Below are 18,815 nucleotides of genomic sequence, written 5' to 3' on the forward strand. Positions count from 1 at the left end.
TAATATGATCATCCTGGGTGTTATCCTCTCTTTACACCCAGGGTCATAGCAATTGAGAACAGCCGAGATTCAAAACAGACCATCAAACTCCAAAGTTTCTGATCTTTCTTTTACAGAAAACTCAGTTCTTTAGCAAAGCAGGTGAGAATGAGTTAGTGACTTCTCTGTCTCTGGTAACAAAGAAGTTTATTTTTTTCCCCTCGAAGTGTGGCACCTGAGTCATGAGTTAAACTTGGCTTCCCAGAGTAACTCATTAGCCAAACATCCCAGGGTCTGGGCATGGAGCTAAATCCAAGACAGCCACGGGAGCAGGAGACTGGCGTTTCATCTGTTCACCCTGCTTCCCACCTGGAGCAGGTATGATTCACCTTCTGAAGATTCAGATGACTCTCACTTCTGGGGACCACTGGGATTCTTCTTTTGAATAAAATGGATTTTTATTTTTATTTGCTGCATTTCCCAGGAGCACATGTTGATTCGGGAAGTCTCCCCTCCCCCTCCCGCTGTTCTAGTAACCACTTCCTCTCCTTTTTCAGGATCTACCCTCATGGAGATCACATGAGCCAGTGCTCAGAAAACTCACAAGAGCGCATGGCAAATACAGATAACCTTCAGGGTGTTTCCTTCTGTGGCGACTCTTGATTATGAGTAAGCCAATTATGATGGCTTATTATTTACAGTGAATTAATATGAATTAAAAAAGTATACATTTGCTCCTTCACCATTACCCACTGCCCAGCATAAAATAAAATAATCCAAGATAGAATTCCAGATTTTATTAGAGAATGTATCTAAAATACAATATTTATTAAGTTATGATATATTATTTGAATGGAAATATACTCTGTATTACAACTATAACAATTTTTATAGATAATTCATTTACATTGCTATAGTTCAAAAGTCACTAAATCATAGCATAATTAAGATACCATTGCTACAAATATATAAGAATTTAAAGTTTTTATTATACCATCTTGGAATCACAAACATTTATCTGATTTACATTACATAGGATCGAGACTATTTTACCTGATTTATATCACATAGTTCAATCTACCCTCGTATATAGATTTGCACTCAATCATCCTACCTTCCTATATTTTAAAAATAGCATTTTACTGAACCATTGTGAGTGCTCATTACCCCACATTCTGTGAGCAAAATCAAGGTTCTTATATTCTCTGTCACAGAAAGGCTACCATCATAAGCAAAGCACCAGTCACAGCAAATCTGTCAATCATGACAATTGGTCTAGGTTTTCACATTTTAGTAGTAAGTACGTCAGGTGAGAGACGAAGGGTCTAGAAGGCCAAACGCAAAGCAGCGAGGGGCCAGTTCACCAAGTGGACTTGTGCTAAGCTAAAGGGAGGCCCAAAGGCTGTCCCCTGGACACCGCCCCGGGGCCTTCTTATTTGGGGAAACCTCTGACTTGTCTGTTTTTCAGCGGCTGAGCCGGACGCCAGTTGGCCAACATCAGGAGTTCAGGCTCGCCCTCCGCGTTGAAGTTAAGAGTACGGAATTTCAACATCTAAAAGACAAAATTAAAGATGAAAAACATCAAAAATACAAGTTTCACTAGAGCATTCAACTATCGTGCTTGTGTTAAATCTTGAAATATATTTCCCAGTATTCACAGTCTCAGATGGCAATGTTCAAAATTTAATTTGATTCGCACCCACAGATATATAATCACATATAGATTACATCTATATATGTTTATACAACAAATTAATTTCCACAGAATAAATACAACATTTTGCTGTTATTTGAAGGAAATTTGCAATGAGCTTGTTTTTTCCTCTTTTAATTACATAATCAAACATCAAAAACCTATAAAATATTTCAGAGATGTAAAGTAATAATAACAATTCTAGATCCAAATTAAGGTTTTGTTTTCTGCCCCAGGGAAGATAAACAGCATGGGTACAATTAGATAAAGTGACTCCGGGGTGGAATGATGGCTGACATCTCTGCTTACATTTACAGAAGCACAGGATTAAATCTGCCCATGCTGGGATTTCCAATGCTTATCACTGGGTAGTTCTGATTTCCTTTTAAATTCGTGTGAGCTCCCAGCAGAGTGCCCTGACCCAGGCAGCCCTGCCCCAGTTCCCTCCTTCTCTGAGGCTGTTTCTGAAAGTGTCACTTCCCTTTCACTAAGCATGACTTGATCTCAACGAAGAGTGGTGGTTTGGGAAGTAGGGCAGCTGCCAGAGAATCAGATCCTGATCTCTTTGCCAAACAAAATTCCCTTGGTCACCTCCAAGGAAGTCAATTTCCGAGCAAGTCAACTACTGTTAACACACACAGCCACTGCACTGCAGCGCTCTGAACAGCACAAACTGTGCTCTGTAGGAGATGTGTGTCTGGTCTAAGCTGCTACAGCAACTCGGAGTGACTTTTAATAGGTGCTTTTTATCCAAGGGATGACTCTCAACTGTTAGAATTCAGGATGTATTCTGATGTAAATAAACCACAGTAAGCTCTTAGGTGAGTGACCCATTGGCTGGAAATGATCACCCATAGCTATGCACCCTTGAATATAAAATCTCTTTGTTCCAGGCTTCAGATTCCTCCTAATGCACACACACAAAAAGCATGTACTGGGTGACAGACACCTTTCTCAGGTAATCTTCGATGTTATCCGACTTCAGAGTAAAAAGAAAGAATTGCCTAAGGTTATGGTTCACAACAGCAAGTTCTTGTTGGGTGCTAACTACACCTGCTAAGCATTGTTGCTGCGCCTGGAGCAGCAGGAGGATTACAGCCCAGGTCTGTCTGCTTCCAAAGGTCCAGTCCTTTCGCCTGAACTAAGTGCTCCCCCGACTTGAGCAAACGGACCTGCTGACTGCTAACAGAGATGGGTTCTTTGAGCACGATCCAGGTCACGCTTTCGAGGAGAGGAGGGGTGGTCAGTGAGCCAGGGTAGGTCCAGTAGTCCAAGACGTTAGGAAGGAGGCTGCCCGGATCGAAGTTGGGGAAGTCGGTGCTCTTACCCTGGAACACAAGACAAAGACACGTGATCAGAGTCGGGGGGAGGGGGCGGGGACGCAGGAGAAGAGGCAACAGAAACATTCAACTTGGAGAGTCAAACACCTTCCTTTTTTTTTTAAAAGATACATTCCATATTCACCAGAAAACAGAATAAAAGAAATTAACAGAAGACATTCGACAGGGAAACTTAGATTAGCAGATATAAACAAGAGAACCTATCAATTTCACCCGTCCATTTGCTCATCTGTCCTCTCAAACAATCCCTTATCTTTTTCATTAAGTCATTAACTAATTTTAGCCGGTATTTAAAGTGAAACTGCTGCCACCGAAACGCTGCGATTTTAGGATGTAGGAACAGAACATGCAGACAGTCTCCTGGATGAGGAGGTAACTGTCCTGTTGTACCGTCTGATGGTTTGACCAGAACTGAAGAGCTGCATTTAGCTCTGGGCACCGCACTTTAGAGAAACAGAAGCAACAGCAAAGGGTTGTCCGAAGAGTGACAGGTCACTGCAGAGAGACAGTTGTCAGGTAAGACTAATTAAAGGGGACAGAGATAATGAGCTTGGGCGTAGGTGAGAGGCTGAGAGAAAACGGGCTCAAGCGAAGGAAGGTTTAGTTGGTTTTTTTGAGATGTAGTTGACATATAGTTTCAGGAATACAATGTAATGACTTAATATTTGAATATATTATCGAATGATCATAATAGGTCTAGTGAACATCTCTCAACATAAAACAGTTACAGAATTTTCTTTTCTTGGGATAAGAACTTTTAAACCTACTCTTAGCAACTTTCAAAGTGGCAATACAATGATATTAACTACAGTCACTACAGCATTGATTTTGATTTACTTGTAAGTCAATCCCAAAACGTCTTTATTTTATAACTGAAAATTTGTACATTTTGTCCCCTTTCAATCATTTTTGGCCCCCCACTCCCACTCTGGCAACCACCATCGATTCCCTGTATTTGTGAGCTGGTTTTGTATTTGTTTTCTTTGCTTATTTGTTTGATTCCACTAATTCATCTGGTATTTGTTTTTCTTTATCCGACTTATCTCACTTAGCCTAATGCTCTCAAGGTCCATCCATGTTCTCACAAATGGCATGATTTCATTCTCCTGTAGCTGAGTCCATTTTATCTGTCTGTCTGTGTCTTGAGCTTAGTCACTTCGGTCCTATCCAACTCTTTTGCAAGCCCAGGGACTGTAGCCCACCAGGCTCCTCTGTCCATGGGATTGGTTCTCCAGGCGAGAATACTGGAGTGGGTTGCCATGCCCTCCTCCAGGGGATCGTCCCGACCCAAGGATCAAACCCACGTCTCCTGCTTTGGCAGGCAGGTTCTTCACCCGCTGAGCCACCTGGGAAGCCCCCTCTATCTCTATCTACCTACCACGTCTTCTTTACCCATGCGCCTGTTATTGGATGCTCAGGCTCCTTCTGTCTTGGCTGTTGTAAATAAGCTGCAGTGAACATGGCGGGGGGTGCATATATCCTTCTGAATTAGTGTTGTAGGATCAGGTTTATTCTATACGAATCAAGGGAGTCAAGCTCAGGGTAACAGGTAAGCCTTTCAGAAGATAGATGCTGCTTTCATTTGAGGATGAGTTTGATAAAGCCAGGTTGCTGCTGCTGAAAGCCATATTTATAAGCAGATGCCCCATGACCTCAGCACATAGATTTAAACATGAATTCAAAGAGGCCTCAAAGCAGGACCTTACTCATCGTGTTCTCCATTGCATTTCCTAGACTAACAAAGTGGCCAGCATATAGTAAGTACTCAAGAAATATCTGCCTAATGAAGGGTGAATAACTGGATCAGGTGGTTCAGCCTCCTTGCAATCACAGTTTTCTCTGATTCTTGCATATGGATGTTCAAATGAAGCAAGATTAAATAAATACAAGTCCGAAAATTATACAAGCATTAGGATTAACTTTGGGATAAAGATTAAGTTACATAAACATATGAGCAACATGTTACCTTTATTAGGTGCTCATCTAAGCACCACTCATCAAACCGAGACTACCCAGCTTGAGCAAAAGAATTTTAAAAAATGAGTTGGGTATAGAAAATAGGTACCCTATGCAGGTGTCAAAAACACTGAACTGTACCTTTGTTTTAATAGAATCCAGCGCGTCAAGGACTTTCTGGAGGGCTGGGTTAGCATCACCAACCTACAGAAAGACACAAAGGACAAGGCAGCATATGCAGTTCGCACTACACCCTTTCTTGATTAGGGCAGCTCTAAGGTATAATTTCTCCAAATGGTGAAGCAAAAACCACCACTACCTACATGCCACCCATCAGTCTTAGTCTCATTTCCCTATTTTCACTAACAACCTGCTTCTGGCCCTGTGGTTCACCTGAAATTACCCTCTCAGATGTCACCAGTGACCTCCAACTGCCAAAGTCAACAACACTGTTCAAATGCTTGCGTTAAGCTTCATGTAGAATTTTGCACTATTGTCTTCCCTCCTTTGCCAAATCCCCCCTCTTTCGACCTTTCCTTCTGCCCTGCTGCTGCTGCTGCTGCTAAGTCACTTCAGTCGTGTCCGACTCTGTGCAGCCCCATAGACAGAAGCCCACCAGGCTCCCCTGTCCCTGGGATTCTCCAGGCAAGAACACTGGAGTGGGTTGCCATTTCCTTCTCCGATGCATGAAAGTGAAAAGTGAAAGTGAAGTCGCTGAGTCTTGTCCAACTCTTTGCGACCCCATGGACTTCGGCCTACCAGGCTCCTCAGTCCATGGGATTTTCCAGGCAAGAGTACTGGAGTGGGGTGCCAATGCCTTCTCTGTCCTTCTGCCCTCCAGCCTCCCAAATCTCCCTTGACTCCTGTATTCCCCATTGATCATTTAATCAGGGTCTTTCCTCCCAGTCTGCAGTTTCTCAGAGTTGCTTGATGAGCAGTGTTACCCCCTCTTCGTCAGGGTTTCCTTGCATAATTTCATAGACACTCGTAGTAGCTCAATTGGTAAAGAATCCACCTGAAATGCAGGAGACCCCGGTGCAATTCCTGGGTCGGGAAGATCCTCTGGAGAAGGGATAGGCTACCCACTCCAGTATTCTTGGGCTTCCCTTGTGGCTCAGCTGGTAAAGAATCTGCTGGCAAAGCGGGGGACCTGGGTTCTATCCCTGGGTTGGGAAGATCCCCTGTAGAAGGGAAAGGCTACCCACTCCAGTATTCTGGCCTGGAGATTCCATGGACTGTAGTCCACGGGGTCACAAAGAGTCGGACACGACTGAGCCACTTTCACTTCACTTGTCACTTGTGTGTGCAAATGTCACATTGACACAGGATTTCTAGAACCACGAATCTGCAGCCCGGACCTTCCTCCACTGGGTTTATAACTACCCAGGGGGCAGCTCAGTCGGTACGTCAAAGTCCTGCTGCCTGGATTCTGCAACATGGAGTCACTATCCTTCACTCCTCCAAAACCTGGTCTTAATTTATCATTCTCTATCATGGAATAGTACTACCCAGCTTAAGGCTGAATGAGAAAAAAAAAAGTACTAGTATTTATCCCAAGCACTGCTTTTTCTCATTTCATATTTCATGTGTAAACATCCTTCACATTTACATCCAAACAGTACCTAAGAAATACCTCTGGAATTGTCTTTTTGTCTCTATCTCCACTGCGGTTAGCAGATATGCAGGAAAATAAGCCCCTAAATACTTCAGAGCCAAAAGCATTTCCTAGGCTTTTTGTAGAATGTCCTATTTGTCATGAATGTTCTGTCCAGTTCATCTTTTTTGGAAACAGGCGGGGTGGGGGGGGGGAGAATTGGGCCATCAACTAACCTTCAAAAAAACACCCACAACAGCCAGTCCATCAGGCTGCTGTGCTGCTGTTCCAAAGTCCCCGTACTTGGTGTTCCAGTGAACCAGGTGTAGCTGAAGCAGAAGCACAGACAGCAAACGATTAACCCTGGTAAAAGCCTACACAGTTATCTCCATAGCTAGAGCTCACGAAAGAAAGCGAAAATGTGCATAATTATACATCGAAACTTGTATTTTAATTCTACTTGTCCACGACTTGGCATAAAAGCAAGCGATTCCTTCAACAACTCTAAGACAAAGCGTTGCATACCTTTGAGGAACGTTTATTTCTAGATTTTACATTAAAACACGATCCTCCAAGTTGAATTCATTTTCACGCAAACGGTGTTCTTAGGAGGTCTTACAGAAAGCTTTGTGGCATTAACCGTAACATCACAAATAAAGGTTATATGAAGCAAATATGAAGAGCCTTTGTAAAGAAAACGATTTGAGCTGAATTTACAAATTAAGCTTTTGAAAAAAAAAAAAAAAGTGTATCTTACCTCGGCAGCATATTTCTTCCTATCCACAGTATGCTCAGAACCTTGGTCATCAGATGAGCCCCAGTGAAAGTGAAACTGAACCAATCTGTAAGTGCCAGTAAGAGGTCCATCTTTCAGCACTAAAATGAAAAAAAATATATATATAATATATATGTGGGCTTGCCAGGTGGCGCTAGTGGGAAAGAACCCAACTGCCAATGCAGGAGACATAAGAGACGCGGTATTTTTGCCCGGAGAATCCCATGGACAGAGGAGCCTGGTGGCTCACACACACTTACACACCCACAAACTTATCCGTACACACGTGGGGCACACACACCACTGAATGTCACAATCTTCAATCTCCTTTTATAGTACTAAATCTATGCCTGAAGCAGCATCTTCACTCTGTGAAAATTAAATCTAGACTTGGGCTTAGTTTGCAGAGCTGAATGGAATCATTTCAACTGCTGTTATTTTTTTTTTCTTTTACTTGTACTAACTGAAAGGATGGATGCTTTTCCCATCTGTTTTCTGAGCACAGGACACTTTCCTTCCAGGTTTGTTTTGAAGTCAGAGGTTCAGGTTTCAGAGAGAGGAGATTTCCAGGGCACTGTGAATTCTTCTGTGAATCAGTGAGGAGGCGCTGGCAGCAGCCCTCCAATGCTGGGCCATCACACACCTGCAAACTCAGGAACCTCTGCTCTGACTCGGCCCAGAGAGCAACCTTCAGCCCCCTTCGCCGACCTCTGATACCACTTCTCACTAGAATTTGTGAAACAATAAGCATGCCAACAAAGGTCCGTTTAGTCAAGGCTATGGTTTTTCCTGTGGTCATGTATGGATGTGAGAGTTGGACTATAAAGAAAGCTGAGTGCCAAAGAATTGATGCTTTTGAACTGTGGTGTTGGAGAAGACTCTTGAGAGTCCCTTGGACTGCAAGGAGATCCAGCCAGTCCATTCTGAAGGAGATCAGCCCTGGGATTTCTTTGGAAGGACTGATGCTAAAGCTGAAACTCCAGTACTTTGGCCACCTCATGCAAAGAGTTGACTCATTGGAAAAGACTCTGATGCTGGGAGGGATTGGGGGCAGGAGGAGAAGGGGACGACAGAGGATGAGATGGCTGGATGGCATCACTGACTCGATGGACGTGAGTTTGAGTGAACTCCGGGAGTTGGTGATGGACAGGGAGGCCTGGTGTGCTGCGGTTCATAGGGTCGCAAAGAGTCGGACACAACTGAGCGACTAATCTGAACTGAAGCATTCCCTTGATCTTAAAATCAATTCTTCTCTACAAGTTTCCCCAGTTCTTTAGAATTTGGATTGTGTGCTTGCTCCTCAGTCATGTCCGATTCTTAGTGACTCCATGAACCATAACCCTTCAGGCTCCTCTGTCCATGTGACTCTCCAGGCAAGAATACTGGAGTGGGTTGCCATGCCTCCTCCAGGGGATCTTCCCAACACAGGCATCGAGCCCAGGTCTCCTGCGTTGCAGGCAGAGTCCTCACCGTCTGACCCACCAGGGAGCCAGTTTGGATTGTCACTTCTACTATTTAGCTTTATACTTAAAATGTTCTATTTAGACTCTGACTAAATTGGCTCATCTGTAAAATGGATACCTTCAATTATTTATTCACTAAGAATTGATTGATCATCACAGGCTGATCATCTGTGAGATACAGTGCATAGTGCTTTCTTAAAATTCTAACTTTAATAACTATCCCATGATTCTGGTATTAGTGTAACCTTGTTACACTTAAATTCATACTAGAGATCACACTCTTAGACAGCAGTCTATCTGTAGATAATTAAGGAGCTGTGTCTTAAGGGAGGATTAAAATAGTAATAAACCACTGTTTTCCCCATGCCCTCCAAAAAGCTTTTACTTAATTTATATGTATTAATGGGATTTAACTGATATATCTATGACATATTTATAAGCTATGACAAACTGAGACAGTATATTAAAAAGTAGAGACATCACTTTGCTGACAAAGGTCTGTACAGTCAAAGTTATGGTTTTTTCCAGTAGTCATGTATGGATGTGAGAGGTGGACCATAAAGAAGGCTGAGTGCTGAAAAATTGATGCTTTTGAATGTGGTGTTGGAGAAGACTCTTGAGAGTCCCTTGGATTGCAAGATAAAATCACTCAGTCCTAAAGGAAATCAACCCTGAATATTCATTGGAAGGACTGATGCTGAAGCTGAAACTCCAATACTTTGGCCACCTGATGCGAAGAGCCGACTCATTGGAAAAGACCCTGATGCTGGGAAAGATTGAGGGCAAAAGTAGAGTGCAGCAGAGGATAAGATGGCTAGATATTATCACTGACTCAATGGACATGAATTTGAGCAAACTCTGGGAGCTGGTAAAGGACAAGGAAGCCTGGCGTGCTGCAGTCCGTGCGGTCACAAACAGTCGGACACGATTTAGTGACTGAACTGCAACAAACCGACATACTTAAAAGCTTTTAAAATTAGGGTAGTTCTACTGCTTCAGTTTTATTTCTCTAGAACTGGAAATAGAACCCCTTTTGCCGTAAGTGAATTTTATTAGTTGGGGCTTATAATTCTGCAGAGTAATGAGTCCAAGATAACTTCAGCTTTGGCTGAAAACCAAGGGACAAGGTCTTCATGATAAAGTTTGTTTGGACAACTTCACCTAATACGCTTAACTGGTAGCAGCACACGTTCATCTCGTCAAAGAAAAGATAAAGCTGCTGGAAGATATCTAGGCGGCTGGGCCCTTCTGTGGCTCCTGATACAACCTCTGGCTGACAGCTCTGCCTTACAATAGGCCAGGAGAAGAAAAGAATTTGTTTAAAAAAAAGAGAGAACATTAAAATGGTGTTATAACCATACACAAAAATAAACTCAAAATGGATTAAAGATCTAAACGTAAGACCAGAAACTATAAAACTCCTAGAGAAGAACATAGGCAAAACACTCATAAATCACAGCAGGATCCTCTATAACCCATCTCCCAGAATATTGAAAATAAAAGCAAAAATAAACAAATGGGACCTAATTTAAAGTAAAAGCTTTTGCACAACAAAGGAAACTATAAGCAAGGTGAAAAGACAGCCTTCAGAATGGGAGAAAATAATAGCAAATGAAGCAACTGACAAACAATTAATTGCAAAAATATACAAGCAACTCCTATAGCTCAAGTCCAGAAAAACAAATGACCTAGTCAAAAAATGGGCCAAAGAACTAAACAGACATTCCTCCAAAGAAGACATACAGATGGATAACAAACACATGAAAAGATGCTCAACATCACTCATTATCAGAGAAATGCAAATCAAAACCATAATGAGGTACCATCTCATGCCAGTCAGAATGGCTGCTATCAAAAAGTCTACAAGCAATAAATGCTGGAGAGGGTGTGGAGAAAAGGGAACCCTCTTACACTGTTGGTGGGAATGCAAACTAGTACAGCCACTATGGAGAACAGTGTGGAGATTCCTTAAAAAACTGGAAATAGAAATGCCATACGACCCAGCAATCCCACTGCTGGGCAAACACACCGAGGAAACCAGAACTGAAAGAGATAGGTGTACCCCAATGTTCATCGCAGCACTGTTTATAATAGCCAGGACATGGAAGCAACCTAGATGTCCATCAACAGACGAATGGATAAGAAAGCTGTGGTACATATACACAATGGAGTATTACTCAGACATTAAAAAGAATACATTTGAATCAGTTCTAATGAGGTGGATGAAACTGGAGCCTATTATACAGAGTGAAGTAAGCCAGAAAGAAAAACACCAATACAGTATACTAACGCATATATATGGAATTTAGAAAGATGGTAACAATAACCCTGTATACGAGACAGCAAAAGAGACACAGATGTATAGAACCGTCTTTTGGACTCTGTGGGAGAGGGCGAGGGTGGGACGATTTGGAAGAATGGCATTGAAATATGTATATTATCATATGTGAAATGGATTGCCAGTCCAGGTTAAATGCATGATACAGGATGCTTGGGGCTGGTGCACTGGGATGACCCAGAGGGATGGTATGGGGAGGGAGGTGGGAGGGGGGTTGAGGATGGGGAACACATGTACACCCGTGGTGGATTCATGTCGATGGATGGCAAAACCAATACAATATTGTAAAGTAATTAGCATCCAATTAAAATAAATCAATTTATATTAAAAAATAAAAAGAAAGTTCAATGAAAAAATAAATAAATTTTAAAAAATGGTGCTATATTACTGATCTATTAAGAAACATGAATTTGGATGTATTCAGATAAAATCACATCTCTTAAAACTTTTAAAAACTTACTGTAAAAGTGCTTTTTTAAAATCTGATAATAAAGAAAGAATTAAAGAATTATCCTTATACCCCCCAAATAGACTTTTTCCAAGATGAAAATATAATTCATAACTATATATACCCTTAAAAAATACATGTTTATAAAGATTTAGAATTAGGCAAGAGTAATATGAACTTTTATTATATAAGGCTTTCTAATACTAAAAAAAAAAAGAAATGCCTGAGTGTTCAATGATTAAACACTTTCAGGACTAGTCTACTATTACCAGACATATCTGTTTCAGCTTCTGTTAAAATAAAACTATGTTACTATGTAGCTGAGAAGTCCACTGTAAACAGTGTATACTCGGTCGCTCAGTCATGTCCAACTCTTTGCGACCCCATGGACTGTAGCCCACCAGGCTCCCCTGTTGATGCGATTCTCCAGGCAAGAATACTGGAATGGATTGTCATTTCCTTCTCCAGGGGATCTTCCCAATCCAGGGATCAAACCAGAGTCTCTCGGGTCTCCTGCCTTGGCAGGTGGATTCTTTACCACTAGCACTGCCTGGGAAGCCCCTACTGTAATGAGGAAAGGTGTTAGCGTGTTAGTCACTCAGTCAACTGTAGCCCGCCAGGCTCCTCTGTCCATGAGATTCGCCAGGTAAGAATGCTGGAGTGGCTTGTCATCTCCTTCTCCAGGGGAAGGAATGTCATTTCCAACTCCATACGGTCTATGGGGTTGCAAAGAATCAGACACGACTGAGCGACACACACACTCATAAAGGCAGCGTGCATCTTTTCACTTGAGAAATAGGAAAGACGAGATTCAAGACGAGGAACTCGCACAGTATCCTGGGTCTACTTACTCTTTTACTTAATTTGATTGCTCCATGCCATTTTCTAAACTACTCCACTTTAAAAACTCCTTTTTCTAATGAAAAAATAGTTTTAAAGAATAGCAGAAATTGCTGACTGCGTTTTTTCCCCTATGGAAAAATCCAGTGATTTTTGTGTGTAGAATCCATCATCCGTTGTACCACAGAAATGTGTTCCACAAGCAATGGAGATACATGAATGGGGTTTTCTACTCTAAGACCCAATGTCCTGTTCAAGACGCCTCCAAACTTCATTTAAATCCAAACTGCAAAATCAAGAGCCTGAGAAGATTTTAACTTCCATGATCTTCCATCAGTTATACGTACTCTATATAAAACACAACAGAAGCACTAAATGTAATATTATCATCTGTCCTCTTATATATGTTACTTATGTAAATTATGTTACTTGTGAAAGATTCATTTTAGTAATATTGAAATAAATTAGCTACTAATACAAATTAAAAGCTATAAATGTAACATTAACATTTTTTCCTTCTTAATCACTTTAATATTACTTAATATAAGATGTGAGGGCTTCCCTGGTGGCTCAGCTGGTAAAGAATCTGCCTGCAATGCGAGAGACCCAGGTTCAATTCCTGGGTTGGGAAGATCCTCTGGAGAAGGAAATGGCAACCCATTCCAGTATTCTTCCCTGGAGAATCCCATGCAGAGGGGAGCCTGGAGGGCTACAGTCCATGGGGTCACAAAGAGTCAGGCATGACTGAGCTACTAACATGCATACATATAATATAAGATACATCCAGATAAACTACAGACCTTATTGAATGTCAATAATCTCTCTTAAATTCAAAATATAAATAAACTATTCCTAATAATCCTTAGTTTAAAATTTAAGGGATTCCTATTAATGAAGTAAATAGTCTATTAAAAAACACATTCTAGCAGGTGAATAATCATTTCTATGAAGAATCTGAAAATCTATTTTGGGGTTTTGGCAGTGGTCAGCCATTCTAGGGCTACCTGCTAAGGTTAAAAAAGCAAGTGTCAGTAGAGACAAATCTGAGGGAAACATGCCCATATTCCATTTCTTTTTCAGTAGTGAGATGTTTAGCTGTTACTTTCACTAACATAACCACAATGAAGACAGAAGGGAACAGCAGTTTTTAGTTTCAGGTTTATGGCAATTATTTGACAGCTTTTTTTTTTTTTTTAAAGTAACCCTTTGACATGAACACAATTAAATACGGGGTCTAGAATGCTTTAGTCTATCTTACAGAAGCTCACAATGACTGTCCATGGGTTGGCCCAATAATTCGAGCTCTGGTTTTCAATATTTGCCTCTAACTTTGCAATACAGTAGGAGAGTTTTAAACTCATTAGTAAAAGTTAATAAGTTAGCAGGAGTTAATAATTTGACTACTATTCTTTTCTTCCCAGATAAAGAATGTAATAAAAGATCTCAAACGGGGAGAGTTATTTTTTAATAATTTAAAAAACCTAACAGGATTAACATTTTTTCATTAATTTCAGGTGGTTTCTTTTTAATGGCAGAAGATTGAGGAGAGCTTGAACCCAAGTTCCTAGTTAAAGCCTATTAACTCCATATTTAAAAAGAATTCTCGCAAGCTTAAACATAACAATAAATTCTACCAATTCAGTTCATTATCCCCAAGAATTTAAGTTTGGGTATAAGAACATTTAGGATATATCCGAAAATCTGAGCCTATGAAAAGTTCTTGAAGACTGATATCTCACTGGGTTGCGGGGGAGGGGAGTAAATGAACTGAAGCATTTAAATATAGAAAATAAAGGATATCTTAAAATATTAACACAATGAAAATAATTCCTAATAGAAAGAGATGATAAACTACAGATTTTAAAAAACTGAATGACCAAAATGAAAAATTATTTTTAGACTTAGAACAGAAAAGTATATCAGTTTTTAAAAGTATGGCATGGGTATGAACACACTAAATGTTAACTATGACTGTCATTTAAAGATTCTTATTCAATTTCCATTTTTAAGCGGTTGCCATGTAGTCTCATTCCAACAAACTAGGAAGGAGACGACTAGCAATTAACCTAAACTCTTGAGCATTCTGTTTCTTCATGTTTATTTTAAGTGGGTTTGACTAGAGTATCTCCTCTGTGTTCCAACTTGAGAGTCTAGGATCTTAAAAAAGTCCAAAGGGTGTTTCTCTGCATGCTATCTTTGGTTTTATTTTCTCTATCCTGTAGATGTGTTTTCCCTTAACATCAACATTTAATATATTCATATTCTAGAGGAAAATGCTTCCTTGTTTAATCAAAACACCTGCAAATGCTGACGAGGTACCAGGCAAAATTACAAAGGAGTCTTTCACCTGTAAAGGAGAACAAGCCTCTCGAGCATTCATTCCTCTTGTTTTTACTGTACCTCCCGCCTGGCTCTCTCAAGTCCTCCTTGTTTCCTGCTTCATTTTTGCTGGGAGTCTCCTCCAAAAGGCTGAAATCCCTCAAGCCTCATCCTTTAAGCTCAAACCTTATTCACCCTGAAAAGTCTTTTCTGACTTGCTCGGGCCAACTCCAAACCTGCTTTCCATGTTTCCTTGGAATACCTTCTTGTTGCACCCACCAAAGTGACTGTCAGCATCTATTGCTCTTGTCTTCCTACTTGACGCATCCCCAGCACGGGCTCAGGGAAGGCGAGCAAGGGACCATGGCTCCATCCTGACCTCCGGGTGCCTGGCTTGTCTTACATAAAGGTGGCGCTAGTGAGATTTTTCTTTTCTTTTATAAAAACTAAGTGAATAATGGGGTCGCTAAGAGTCGGACACGACTGAGCGACTTCACTTTTACTTTTCACTTTCATGCATTGGAGAAGGAAATGGCAACCCATTGCAGTGTTCTTGCCTGGAGAATCCCAGGGATGGGGGAGCCTGATGGGCTGCCGTCTATGGGGTCGCAGAGTCGGACACGACTGAAGCGACTTAGCAGCAGCAGCAGCAGCAAGTGAATAATACATCTGTCTCTAAAGACATGGACTTGAGCCTCTATCTGAACCACTTGGTTTTCATCTGTTTCACAATCAAACACAGCCAGTTGCTTTAGTAGTGTGTGTGTTATTCACCGGGAGAAACAGTTAGAAAAAGGTAGCTAGCTCTCATCAGTTATTGCTCATGTAGAAATCCATCAGAACTGGGCATACTCATGGTAAAACATATTACTATGTAATAATGTCACATGTAAAATCAGTCCATAGTTTAACATAATAACTGGCATGTTTGGAAAAATACAGAAGTGTTATAAGACTTCAAAATATCATCAAGTGGTAAGAAGTAATTTTACAGCAATTTAAAAACTTTACTTTTTTCTCTTTAATAAATTCTATTCATTTGCTACCGTGAAAAAAAAAAAAAGTTTACATCAGAGGTGCAATAGCTACAGCTCTTACCTAACAAAGGCAGCCAAGTGGTGTGAAGAGCTGACAAGAGCAATGGCCATTTACCGAGGAATCTTAGGTGCCAAGCACTGGGCTTTATATATCTGTCCCATTTAATCCTTCTGCTGTAATAGATACTCCAATTTTACAGAGAGGAGGAAGAAGAAGAATTTTTTCAAAACTGTACTGAATACATCGGATAGCTACCAAAAAAGGCAAGGCACCTCGACTCTAATGATTCTAATTACATTCATATACTAGTACTGCAGGTCATTAGGCGAACATTTTGACAGTGTTACTGAACGCTGGATCCGTCTTTTCTCCTTCTGCGCAAGGCTCCACACCCCCCCAGGCCCACACCACCACACATAACGTGTTTGTAGCACCGTTTTCTCAGGGCCCTTCAGAGGAAAGCACTCAGGAAAACAGGGCACTGGCCAAGAAATCAACCAGTGGGCGTAGAAGGCTGCTACTGTGTCTGAAGGGGATTGTTCTCCGACTTCTAAGCAAGAAAAAAACAATAAAAAGAAGCAGCAGTCAAGAGTGTTCTGTAAACAGCACGACTACAAATACATTATGCTAATTGGTTTTGTCAGCCAGGGACCAGGTATGTCCACCAACTCTAAAACATCTTCATTTATGGAATGAACTTCTGGGTGGATACCGAGATACACAGCCACCTTTATCACACTGGCCCAAGGCTGAGAAAATATTCACAAACACAGTGTTTCTGAGAATTTCAAGATTTTAAAGTAGCAGGTTTTCATCGCTCTTCTGCATGCTACCTTGAAGACCAACCCTAAAAAGTTCAGTTTTTGCAAGTCTCCTCATTGCTGATCTCTATCGCCAAGGGGCCCTGCCTTTTTTTGACTTTTCTCAGGCACAGCACAGTTATTCAATGCCCTACCTAGAAACGGGGAATCCGACAGGGAGAAACAGCCCCTGCCACTGCAAAGAAATTAGCCTGCTTCCCAGAGGCTGAAATCCAACGAAGATGATCAGAGTGTAGTATTAAGGGGGGGTCCTGCGCCTGTTAAGCTGGGAAAAGAGCTGCTACTGACACACAAGTTATTTTATAAACACTGACCTGCTTTGTCCTGGGAGTCGTCATACTCCACGTTAAAAGAGTGACCATTGTTGACCATTCTCTGCGAAGTTGCTTCCCCATAGACAAGGGCCAGAGGCTTCAAAGCAGGATCCTGAACGACGGCCTTGGTGTCGATGTCAACGGGTGACTGGCGCTCTCCGTTGGCAATGGGAAAGTCCTTATGCCAGTGTTCGGGGCCTGGGATTGAGCAGAGATGTGTGAACCCCCCACAATGTGGGGAAGGGCACACCCCAACTCCGGCGATAGGGCAATGATTCTTGGACCTGCTTGGCTCCAATTCTGGCGATACCACTTCACAGCTGAATACAAGGTGGCGCTAGTGGTAAAGAACCCGCCTGCCAATGCAGGAGACTTGAGTTCGATCCCTGGGTCAGGAAGATCCCCTGGAAAAGGGCTCGGCAACCCACTCCAGTATTCCTGCCTGGAGAATCCCATGGACAGAGGAGCCTCACGGGCTACAGTCTATGGGGTCGCAAAAAGTAGGACACGACTGAAATGCAACCTTTGGGAAAACATTTGATCTGTACCTTAGTTTTTCCCTCTGTATTATGGGGTACAGTAGCATCTGGCTTAGAGGTTGGCATGAGAACATCAATCCATGTAATGCTTTTAGAACAAGCAGTGAGCGTCACATACATGTTAGCTATTTTTATGTTTCTTTTACTGAAACTGAGCACCTGACCCTGGGTTTGTGATTAGGATTTGAATGAGCAAGCTTCCTAAAGACACTCCCGCAGAGGGATATTCCTTCCTCGGTTCTGCCAGAGGCAAGGACTGAGTCACCGCCCCGCCAGCCCCCTCGCCTTGAAGGGTCGGGATCTCCATCACCTGACGAGCCCCAGACCCCGCAAGACGCTCAGAGATGCGCCAGACACATGTGCTCCTACGTCCGCTGGCCTGGGGGAACCCAGACCTGTGGCCCCGAAAAAACCGGGTTCCTGGGGACCTCCTGACCTCAGAAGTCAAGAAATCAGGAAAACTCAGAAGTCGGCGCAAAGGACTCAAACCACCAGCCCAGGAAAACGCCCCGGGAACAGTTCATGCTGAGAATCTTAGCCACAGGTGGTGCTAAGGATGAAGCGGGCGGCAGGGGGTTAGGGGGGGAGAGGAGATGAAGACGGTGGGAGGGGGGAGTCTCCTAATTTCTCTGCGATCAACGACCAAAGTGTTTCGCTGCACCCCTTCCTAGCGTCCTCTTGGGTCGGGACAGGGTGGTGATTGACCCGAGAGGGGCCGCGCGCGGGTCCCGCGGCGATGCGCGTCCCCCTTCCCGGCCCGGTGCGGGGCGCAGGGCTTCCTCCACAGCGGCCTGGGGCCCCGCGCCGGGGGGGCGCGCCCGGGGGGCCCCGCGCCGAGGGGCGCGTCGGGGGGTTCTGCACTCACCGTTGTGCTTGCCGTATCCCCAGTGATGGGACATGGTCGCGCCGGGGTCCGGGGGCTGCTGCTCAGGTGCCCGCGCCGTGTGTCGGCGGGCCGCGCCGTCGCCGGCTCTTATAGGCGCCCGCCACCTTCGCGCGTGGGGGCGGCCCCGGGGTGGGGGCCCCGGGCGGCCCCGGGCGGAGCGGGGAGGAGGGCGCGGGCGGAGGTGCGCTCCGCGCGCTCGGGGCGGGCCGGGCGGGCTTGGCTCCGGGGGCGGGGAGAGCGCCCTGCCGGCGGGGCGCTACGCCAGGTTCCGGGGCTCCGCTCGGGCCGCCCGGCTTCCCTCGGCGCGGGCGCGGGCGCGGGGCGGCCGCGAGGCTCCGCGCTCCCCGCGCGGACTGGGCTGCGGAGCGTCTGCGCGCGCCCCGTCCCCCCGCGGGGCGCGGACCGCTCGGGCCCCGGCTCCTCTCCGCCCGCGCCCCCTTTGTGAGCGCACCCCCGGCCCCCGCGCCCTGCC

At 43.5% G+C, this 18,815-nt stretch overlaps 1 protein-coding gene across 1 annotated transcript; it reads right to left on the minus strand.

Moving 5' to 3' along the window:
• Positions 1–762: 762 nt before the first annotated feature.
• On the minus strand, positions 763–18,405 carry CA2 (carbonic anhydrase 2). The gene is given in 7 exon segments (NM_178572.2): positions 763–1,531; positions 2,845–3,000; positions 5,110–5,172; positions 6,799–6,891; positions 7,320–7,438; positions 16,919–17,116; positions 18,323–18,405. Coding segments are annotated over 7 exon segments (783 nt in total). The 5' UTR covers positions 18,357–18,405; the 3' UTR covers positions 763–1,411.
• Positions 18,406–18,815: the final 410 nt, after the last annotated feature.

Source organism: Bos taurus, chromosome 14 (genome assembly GCF_002263795.3).
Source record: "Bos taurus isolate L1 Dominette 01449 registration number 42190680 breed Hereford chromosome 14, ARS-UCD2.0, whole genome shotgun sequence".
NCBI classification, from domain to species: domain Eukaryota; kingdom Metazoa; phylum Chordata; class Mammalia; order Artiodactyla; family Bovidae; genus Bos; species Bos taurus.